At 34.5% G+C, this 11,218-nt stretch overlaps 1 protein-coding gene across 1 annotated transcript in view; it reads left to right on the top strand.

The window, feature by feature from the left end:
• Positions 1 to 195: 195 nt before the first annotated feature.
• Positions 196 to 11,218, top strand: part of Peli1 (pellino E3 ubiquitin protein ligase 1) — a 24,979-nt gene continuing 13,956 nt past the window's right edge. The window contains exons 1-2 of the mRNA XM_010609744.3: positions 196 to 364; positions 10,176 to 10,313. Of these exons, the coding sequence (XP_010608046.1) occupies positions 10,243 to 10,313 (71 nt within the window). The 5' untranslated portion in view covers positions 196 to 364; positions 10,176 to 10,242. The remainder of the gene's footprint in view (positions 365 to 10,175; positions 10,314 to 11,218) is intronic.

Below are 11,218 nucleotides of genomic sequence, written 5' to 3'. Positions count from 1 at the left end.
TGTTCTTAGCCCCCCCCCCGCCACAATCTTTAAATTACTGTCAAAAACTTATGGAAAACAATAATTTGGTCAAAGAAAAATCAATTACTGTTTTAAGAACTTTTTATAAACCAAAAAGATGAAACACTTTTCTATTGGTGAGAGTGGTAATAATTGTCATCTCTCTTTTTATAGGTTGTAGTATTAGGAGATATGCCTTTCACCACCACCCCAGCAGTACAGGGGATGGAACCCTTTGCCTTTACAGTGAGCTATATCCCTGGCCCTTTGTTTTATTATCAGAGAGGTTCTTGATACTCTGTTACCCATGCTGGGCTTCAGTTTACAATCCTACCAGTCAGCACCCAGAGTGCTGAGATTACAGGTATGTGTCGCTATGCCCAGCTGTAATTGTCATCTTTCAATACTGATTTCTCTCTATTGATAGCTTTTACTGAAGAAATATTAGAGACTTAATTTGTAATTTGAAGTTTTGACCTAATTTTTATTTTTCCTTTTGAATGAAGCTCATTATGAAATTTTGAAATGAAAAGATTTTAAGTTACCTTGTCTATAACAGCAGGGAATACATGTTGTAACGTTTGATTTAGATACAGTGTTACCTTCTATGGGAATTAAACATTTGTATAGCATTAAATCTTGAAACAATGGTAATTGCAGTGGTTTTTAGGCCTTTGATTATGCTTTTGGTTCTACTATATATTAGGAGCAATAGATTAGGACTTTCTGTATGGTATTAAAGTTTTCTACAAAGAATAAATTATAAACATTTATTTAGCTATCGAGGAGTAAAGATGAATCTGAGACAGTAATTAAATCTTATGGGATGGGGTAGTATCACCATTGAGTCAACAAAATAAGATGTATTTTGTATGCCTAAATACATAGAATTTAACAAATGCTTGATTTTTTTAAAAAAATATCTTAGGTAATCACTTTTAACTCTCACAGCTTGAATAATTTTAAGATATCCAAAGAAGCAAATAGTGCATTTAGTGAATGACATGGCCTAATATTCAAACATCATTGAAGCTTCCTTGTTCTCATTTTGTCTTCATGACAAATCTTTTGAAATGCAAGTTTTGTCACCATTTTGTAGGATGTGAAAATCATGTGCTACAGAGCTGGTTTATAAATTTGAGATTTCATCAAGGATCCTGGCCATACATATCTTTTATTGTCAAGAACCCAAGTTCTCAGGATTGGCCCTGTGTACAGTTAGGGCTTCACAGGTACCTCCCCTAGTTTGAAGAAAATATTATTATAAAGAAATAATGATAGTTTAAGAAAATGTTTGACCTCTGAGCTTTTTAAGGTTTATATTTTAAGGCTTCATTTAAAATGAAATATATCAAAATAACCTAGTACTGCTTCTTATTCTTTACTCTTTCTCTTCCTAGTTTGCTATAGTGCCCCCCCCCCCTTTTTGAGACGGTATGTCACTGTGTGCTTCAGTCTGGCCTTCAACTCACTATGTAACTTAGTTTGGCCTTGAAATTGAGGCAGTCTTCCAGCCTCAGCCTCCCAAGTGTTGGGATTTCAAGCATGCACCACCATACCTGGCTCTCATAAATTCTTATTTTAAGAGTAAGATTCCTGTGGATAGATGGACAGAAGTAAGTTTAAATACTATTAAAGGTTTCATTGTAAACATTAATTCAGAAGCTATGACACAATGAATATACAAAGTGTTTTCTGAACTAGTACCTAGTTCTAGAAGAGCATTCAGTGGTAAAATTGTTTTCTTTTTTTTAAGAGGGGGAAAAAAAACATGGTTCTGCTAAATTCTGTCTAGTGTATGAATGAATTACTTTAGTTCAGGTATTACTTGGTCCAGTGAATAGCCACATTTGTGCAGTAACAGCTTTCCTGAGCAAAGCAGTTACATACAGAACAGTTTCACCACAGAAAAAGGACATGAGGCTGTGGGTACTGTGGCTTGGAAAGACAACAAGGAATTCTCTCACCTTCAAGTCACGGGAAGGGTGAAAACAGGCAAACTTTAACTTTAGAATTCATATTTTGTAATGCCTTGCATTAGATATAAAGTGTTTTTTGTTTTCTAGTTTTGTCTTTTAATTTTTATTTTGAAATAATTTTAGCCTGACAGGAAAATTGGAAAATGAATGCACCAAGTTCACATACATCCTTTATTCAGCTTCCTGTAATACTAACAGCTTATATAACCAGAATATATTTATCAAAGCCAAGAAATTTACATTGGTACAATACTGATTACGCAGCTGTAAATCATACTCACATTTCACCAGTTTTTCCATTAACGTTCTTTTTCAGTTCTATTTGAGGATTCCATATTATAATTGTTGCATTTTCATAATTTCTTCCAATCCATGACATCTCACTCCTTCCATGTCTTTATAACTATAGGACTTGTTATCACATAGTTATTTTGTAAAACGTCAGTTTGTCTGATGTTTTCTTGTGATTAGATTGAGGTTATACATTTTTTGGCAGCATAACTTTAGTATGTCATAATCAGTGATATATGATATTAAACTTTTTTTCCCAGTGATGGCGAACCTTTTAGAGCTTTCATTGATAACAGCCCGCTGTGGCATATGTGCTGTAGGTTTGCCACCACTGTCTTACTTAGGCAGTGTTAAACTCCATCAGTTTTAACATTATTCCAGATTTCTGCCACTGTGAACTTAACTGTTTTCTCCTATATAATTAATAATAATCTTGGGGGAATTTGAGACTATAGTAGCTGTTTCTTTAAAAAAGCCATGTAGGGCCGGGGATTTGGCTCAGTGGTTCCACAGCCTGCCTTGCAAGCGCAAGGTCCTGAGTTCAATCCCCATACCAAAAAAAAAAGCCATGTAACTTGGTTAGTGTTTTAATAAAAACAAAGATTACAGAAAACCCAGGTGATTCTATATCTGAGAGTAATTTAACTGCCCCAATAATTATTAATGATTTTGTGAAACGAAACTAAATAATTATTTTGTGTAGCCTATATAAAGTTAATATTGTATACTCCTGGAAATGATGGCCATCACTTAGTATTCTAGTTTTCAATTTCATAGATTGGTATTGGCTTAGTATTTTGGGGGAAACCCATTTCATTCATTTTTTTTTCCCAAAATTTAAACTTTAGCCAAGGGACTTTTCAATTCAGCCTTTAACAACTGATTGAATTACTGAGAAAGTTGAATGGTTATTTATTACCATAGAAGTCCATTCTTAAATGTTAGAACAATAGTATCAGTTATATAAGCCATCACTGTGAAATACTTTATGGTAGGAAAGGAGTTGGGGAATTTTTTGGTTTATTATTTAATTTAGTCCTGGAATAGTTTTTCTCCCAGTGTACTTTAAAGCTTAATTGTTTCAGCAATTCCAGAGTGGTAGAGCTTGAATTGCAACCTTTGTTTGCTTACCTATAAAGGCTTATAATTGTTCTATTTCATATAGCTGTTCTGAGTCTTAAACTGGTTAATAGAAGTAAAGTGCTTAGGAGCTGTGCTTGGCACACGGACAGAACCCAGCATTAGCCATTGTGAAAACAGAACCAGTGTTGAATGTTGACTTTAGAAATCCTATCTTTTTGTTCCAAATAACTGCCAATATTCTGCTTTCTGCAGAATTTTACTTTTCAGATACTTCAATGGTTACTAGGGAAATTTGTAATCTTGCTTTCTGAGAAGTATGTTATCATTTTAGGAACTTTGATAGTTTAAAGTTGTTGAAAGTAGGCCAAGATTAACTGGAGCAATAAAAATATTTGAGGTATTTGTGTTTTTAAAATACATTTTTCAGGTACGAGGAATTAAGTATTTGGGGGAAGGTTGATGAGGTTGTATTTAAGTATCCCCCTTCCCTAATCAGGAATACTGCCTTGCAGTTTTTTTTGGCTTTCACATTCGAGGAACACTGCATGAAGCCTTTTGTCTCTAAGCTGTCTGGACTCAATTCCAATAAGGGTTTTTTCCTGATGGTACCAGTAATTTTGCCTCATTGCAGTACCCTGACTTTCCCCTTAGGTTCTTTTCTTTCTTCCTTCCTCATTTTTAAAACAAGTATGCAAAGTCCACTTTATTTACTGAAGTCTTAATTGTTGATCATTACCAGAAAACAGAGTTGACAAATAGAATAAGCATTGAGGAAGTGACAAAGGTTCAAATAATCTCAAGAAGCACTAGTCATAGTTGCGAAGTTGTTAGTAGTCTATGCTGACGTATAACTTGTTTTTATACACGTATACTTTCTTTTTTTGTTGCTTTTGTTGTTTTGTTTTCTTTTCTTTTTTGAGACAGACAGAGTCTTACTATGTAGTTCAGACTAGCCTTGAACTCACTACGTGGCCCGGGTTAGTCTGGCACTCGCAGCAATCCTCCTGCCTCACCTGGGACTACAGGTGCGCGCTACCATGTCTGGCTATGTGTATACTTTCTAGTCTCTCTCCTAAATGGTCCCATAATAGGATCTTTTATTCTTATGTAACAATCAGCACATTCAACTTTGTCTAGGGTGTGAATTACTGCTATCAGAAAGCCTAGACTACTTCACCTCTAGGAGCCTGTGTTTATACATTTTTTAAATGTTTGTACTAAATATAGTTGTATGATAGAAATTAAATGGGTTAATATATGGATTTCAGTCCTAGCTCTGCCAAGCTGTTTGGCCTTGAACCAGTCACTTGGCCTTTCTAACCCACTTAGTTCCCTTGCCAAGAAAATGGAGGAAGACTTACCTGTTCGACCTACAGGGCTATTGTGAGGGTCAAATAAAATAATCATGTGTGAAAGCTAATTAACATTCTGTGTATGTACAAGATAGAATTTAACCCAAGATTAATTCAAATTAACACCCTTTTGACTTAAAAGGAAATTTTCCATGTTTTCCAAAGCATGCTTTTAATTTTTTGCTTTGTTTTGTTTTGTTGTTTTTGTTTTTGGTACTGGGGATCAAACTCAGGGACCTTGTGCTTGTCAGGCAGGCGGTGGAACCACTGAGCTAAATCCCAGGCCCTGCTTTTAATTTTTTTAAGCATAGGTCCCCTAAGTCAGGAAGATGCTTCCTTATCTCCATCCAACACTGCCACATAGCTCTTTCTATGACTACCCCAAGTATAGTCCCTCTCCTTGGACCATTTGAGAGAGATTGTCATAATAAAATGTTTTAAGTACACAAAAACATTAATAATTAATTGGTGTAAAGGCAAGATAATAGTTCTCACAGTCTCACAGCCACTCTTCATCAATTCTAGTAAAATATAGGAACTGTTACCTTCAAAATCATTACCTTTACTAACACAAGGGTTAGTATAAATAACCTTTTAAGAATCAGTATCAGTATGTTAATAAGCACTTTAAGTACCTTACCATGTGCCAGTATGCCAAAAATAGGGGAATTCTCCCTTGTTACAACAAATTCTGTTATCCCTAATTCAAGATTAGAGCTTTGGTTGTCACAGTGGGATTACTGGGATGGTCAGGTTTTTATTGTCAACTGGGTCGTGCTACTGGCATCTAAGGTTTGTAAAGTTAGGGGTGCTCCTGAAGCATCTATAATACACTGGCCAGACTCCTATAATATCAAAATGTCACTGATGCCCGGCCTGAGAAACCCTAATTTAGGGAAATAACACTGTCCTTGGGAAATACATTATTTTCACATCAGGATGAAAATAAGTCATCCTTGTTGGTAATAGACTCTCAGCATGTCATTTGGCCACTCTCTGAGGAGAAGGGAGGCTGGTAGTTTGCACAGGTGGCTCCCTTTATTTTGGGAAAGGGAACATAAACTTCACTTCCTCCACTTCTGTGCTTAGAACCTAAAAGATACAAAGTGGTAATCTCCAATACTACCTCTGACAATATTGTTTCTTCTTGTGTGTAAAAATAATGCTTATTAATCCTGCTAATTGCAAAAAGAAGAAGGTGATTTAATTTTCACTCTGACCAAGAAATTGCTATAGATTTACTTACATTCAATCATCACACCTGCGTTGGTTTCATACATGGCTTCTCCACAGATAAACCAAAACAGATCTTGCAGTTTGAATCGTCCTTTTGAAATCAACCACAGGAAGATTCTAGTGTAGATGGAAATCTGTTTCATCAGAGATAATCCACATATCCACATATATTTTCAACATAAAGAAGCATTATAACATTTTTGTATTTTAACAGATTGTCCTTTTTTGTTTTTCTCTCAGTCCCCTTTATGCCTACCCACTCACCTGCCAAAATAGAAGTGTTCCAAAATTGTATAAACATCTACATAGCATTTGTTTTGCCCCTTTACTGGTTATATGTTTTGTTCTTTTTATTTTTTCGGGGTAGGAATTTTATATTTGTGTTTAGTAGATGATAAGCAAAAGGCTACTTGCAGTGTAACTAGTAAAATAAAATTTGTTATGTAGAGGAACAATGATTGATTTCCCAGCTTCTCTTTTAGTGAAACTGAGTTACATATTGTAGAAAGTCTTTCCTTTGGGAAGTTTGATTTTTTTAAAAAAAAAATTTTTTACTGACCTTCAATGAATAACTGATTCAGCTGTTATTCAAATTAATAAGTTTATTTCTAAGAAATATGTGTTTTATGGCTAGCTTTTAATGTTTTGTCAAACAGATAATACACTATTCTAGAATACATTTTTTGAAAAAAATTGTCTTAAGGAAATTGAGTTCTGACCATTGAGAGAAACATATTTACTTTTCAGTGTTCAAGCAGAGCTTTAAAGTAATAGATTTTATAGAAAACAGCTTTATTATCTTTGTAGGATAATCTTAACATTTTGTCCATTCTTGGGTAGAATTGAGGTGTTATTTACTGTTCTTAGAGTTTGAATTTGTTTCTGTGATTGAAACTTTGATATCACTGATAAAATAATTCAATGTGCGACCTTTTAAACCTAAGGAGAATAAAATTAGTCTGATTGGAAGTGTATTGTTTTTCTTGGCTAGTTTGGCCAAAAATTCTAATGGAGGGTGTATCTATCCCTATCCTTATTTGGGGGTTGTTTGTTTGTTTGTTTGAGACAGGGTCTCACTATATAGTCGAGACTGACCTGGAACTCACTATGCAGCCCAGGCTGGTTTCAGCTCACATCAATCCTCCTGCCTCAACCTTCTGAGTGCTGGGATTACAGGCATGTGCCACCACGCCTGGCTTTGTTTTGTTTTTGGTCTAACTAAAATTGTTCAAGCTGGGGGATTTAGCTCAGTGATTCCGCTGCCTGCCTTGTAAGTTTAAGGTCCGGAGTTCTATCCCTGATACCAAATAAATAAATAAATAAATAATTGTTCCTTTTGCTGCAGAGGAGGTAGAACTAAACCTATATAATATAGTGCTGTACATTTTACTTGTAATTCTTATGTCAGTACCAGATGGTTGATTATACTTTTTTCCAGCTCCCAAATTCTGTTCATCTACTTTAGTCCCTTCATTTTTAGAGATCAGGAAACAGATTGCTTCATTTAAAGAGAACTTAGAACACAGGCTAATACTTGCTAGACATGTAATATACAAATATCAGTTGAATAAATCATGTAACATTTTCAAATTTTTGTCATATCTGTGTACTTACTAAGTCTGTTTCCTACTGTTTAGATGAGATTAAGAGTCTCATGTTCTACCAGCTAAGCTAGCTGGGCAACCTTTTACTACTGCTTAAATTGACTTTTACTTTAAATAATTGATCTTATTTGTTAAAAGAAATTTTTTCTACTAAACATAGAAATTGGTTGGTTCCTTTAAATAGAAAGTAAGCAAAAATCCAAAACAGTGTTATTGTTTTCAGTATAACTTAAATTTAATTACTGCTATTAAATTTTTAATTCTTGCTTTTCATGGTCAGGAATATGCCAGGCAGTATTTTCATGTTTGATGGCAGTACCCTAATTGTCTAAAAGAAAAGCACAGTTAAAGCCTCTAGTTAAGTTTCTGTGTGACTTTTTAAAAATGGAATGCTTCTTAGGGAAGAAGTGACAGTGTTTGAACACATGTTTATCTACTCAGGTATGATTTCACATATACCAGAAAGACTTGCTATGTGGAACTTATGTTTTTCTTTGGTTAATTTAAGTTTTTTTTTAAACATATTTTGAAATTGAAGTTTTTAGTTAGTATAGCATCCATCAGTTTCTTTTTCTAAATAGTGAATTTTATCAAAGTAGTTTATTTAGTTTAGCTCTAGTGTCTACAATTCTGGATGTACATATAGGTTTCTTTTACCTCTAATGAATTAATATTTCATCAGAAAAAGCAGATTTATCTAGGAAAATGAGGGAATTTTTTTAGTTCATTTGAATGGAAGAAATGCTTTTATTACAATAATTCTAAGGGCCGGGGATTTAGCTCAGCAGTTCGGTGGCCTTCCTTGCAAGCGAAAGGACCCGAGTTCAATCTCCGGTACCAAAAAAAAAAAAATAATAATAATAATTCTAATAAGTATGTCTAAGTTGTTTGTCTAAAAGTATTTTGTCACTTCCAGAAAAATTAAAGGCAATCAAATGGCTAAGATTTCTCTTTTGAATTTTCTTATTCTTTTGGCTACAAATATTCTGTATTGCTATCTCCAAAATTGCTACTATATGGGGGTACTGTATTTCACTGAGAAATCCAGTCATTCAAATATTTTCTTTCTCCATAGATAAGTAATTGTCTCTGCTTTGAAGCTTTTCTTCACTATCAATTTTCAGTTTAATTATGACATGTCTTGGTGTGGGTGTCTTTGGCTTTATCCTATGTTGAATTTGTTTAGCTTCTTAAATCTGTAGTTTTCTCTTTTCAAACTTTTCAATCATTATTTTGAATCTTTTTTCATCTCTCCTCTTTTTCTTCTGTCTCCCGTCTTTCACTTCAGATTTCCCTACTAGGTCCTTTCTGTTTTGCTTTTGAGCCCATGTAATGCCTTTTTGTTTGTTTGTTTGTTTGTTTGTTTGTTAATATCCAATTCTAAAATTTATACGTGTTTATATCTTCTGTATTTTTTCCCTGTCACAAATATGTTTTATAGCTACTTAAAACAGCATTTTTGTCATGGCTGCTTTTAACTCTTTGTCAGATAATTCTTAAATTTGTGCCATCTCAGTCGTGGCATCTTCTGACTATTCTTTTGCATTGTTTTAAATTTTTGTAGTTCTTGATATGATGGGTAATTTATGTTTGAAACATACTATGTTCTGAGGCTCTGGATATTTTCTAAACTTCTGTCTCCACTGACTTTTCCTGACACTGCTTTAGTAGGGCAGTCAAAGGTGCCTTTCATTACTATTAGGTACATGTACAAATACCTAGCAGATCCTATATTCAGCTTCCATTGACACCTAAGGAAGGAACATCCTTCTTGCTACTGTACTGGGTGGGGATGGTAGTCCAGGTTATTCCAGAGGGTCTCCATTGAGGTCATTGGAGTGAATGTAGGAGTATGTCTAGATATCAGAGTGAAAGCCCTGGAGCATTGGAGCTCCTCTTTCTAGTTCACAAAGTGGAAATCGCGGCTCCCTGCTTAGCTTTTGCTGGGAGGAGGGGCCCCCACAATAGTTTCTGTAGTATTTGCTGGAGAACAATTATTGTCAGAAGTTTTATCTTGTGAGACTCCCTTTTCTTGTTCCTTTAACTAAAAGTTAAGTTTTTGTTATAACTTTCCCTCCTGTGTGCCAGTTGACATTTCCAGGTTGGTGGCTCTTTCAGCTTCAAGTCTGTGGTGTATTACTCCAAAGGAAAACCCACAGAGGGCTGGGGATTTAGCTCAGTGGTTCTGCAGCCTGCCTTCTAAGCACAAGGCCCAGAGAGTTTGATCCCCAGTACCAAAAAAAAAAAAAAAGAAAGAAAAAGAAAAAAAGAAAGCTTGGAGAACTCATTGTCATATTGGTTCTTGAATCCTGAACTCCCTACCTGTTTTGCTTCTCTTCACTTTTTGTGTCATCTTACATTGTATATAATGCCCACGGTTTTTAGTAGTACCTTGCAGAAATAATAGGGAAAAATACATTTTTATCTTCCTGTAAATAGAAGGCCCCAAATTTACATTTTGATCGATTTGTGTCAAATATATAATCATTACTGGGGAAAATGTTACATACTTCATTTATTGTGTGATGATTTGCATAATACTATTCTCAAGTAGACTACCAGAAAATAGTATCTTTATTTAAACTGAAATTCATTGTTCACATTATTAATGAAAAACTTTTCTTCTCTAGGAAATAATGCAAAGTGTCCCAAAACTCCTGACCAGTGAATAAAGATTTGAGAAAGACAGCCAAGCTCATGTTTTCTCCTGATCAAGAAAATCATCCATCCAAAGCACCAGTAAAATATGGTGAACTCATTGTCTTAGGGTAAGACATCTGATGAAACGTGAAATTGAATAATACAGTAATTTTAGTCTCTAGGTCAATAGTATTTTTTAAAAGAATTTATATCTTCCAAATAAGAATTTAAAGCTACAGGATAATGTTATAAAATTAAGAAACTTAAAATTTTCGTATTTCTGCTATTTTTATAAGTGCTTAAATACTGCATAAACTTTGCCCTACCCTCACCCAAAAAAGGACAGTTTACTTTCTCCATCCTGTCCTTTATAAAACTTGCCTCAGCCAACTTTACCAAAAATTGTTTTCCTTTCTCCTGCTTCACATCATTTTGTGTAGATTACTGTTTATTTCTTCTGCTCCTCTGAGGTAAGTGTTGCTTTGTGCTTAAAGTCCAACTGCTATGCTTATTGAAAGGACAGACTCTGAAGCCCAGGACCTAGCTACTTGTTTGCTTCAACGATAATGTCTGTTTAACTCCCATAAGAACATTCTGCAGATTGAAGAATAGATGATTTCAGTATTCAATTTATTCAGTCTAAACTTGTCATAACTTTTCAAGGAGGGAACAGTGTTAGTCTGTTAGTATAAGTGAGGATGTGTTCGTTCGTTGTGTCAGATGAGAGAGTAAAAGAAACTGAAGATGTGTGGAGTTATTAGCTGAGTGAGAGTCGGGAATCCTAGATTTCAGTGCTTATTCCAACACTGCTACCCATGTAACCTTGGGCAAGTCAGTTATTTTGGGTCTTAGTTTCTTTCACTGTAAGAGACAGTTAAGATCACTTATGGCCCTTTATTTTGAGGTATTTTTCCTCTCAAAAAACAAACTTGAAAGATTATAAACTTAATATAGTTACTATAGTATTACAATTTCAAGTCACATAGATTTTAACAGTATTTAATGACTTTTTTTTTTTTTTTTTTTTTTTTTT

Source organism: Fukomys damarensis, unplaced genomic scaffold (genome assembly GCF_012274545.1).
Source record: "Fukomys damarensis isolate Sample0158 unplaced genomic scaffold, DMR_v1.0_HiC HiC_scaffold_2, whole genome shotgun sequence".
NCBI classification, from domain to species: domain Eukaryota; kingdom Metazoa; phylum Chordata; class Mammalia; order Rodentia; family Bathyergidae; genus Fukomys; species Fukomys damarensis.
Note: the sequence above shows the minus strand (reverse complement) of the source record. Positions and strands in the feature narration are given on the sequence as shown.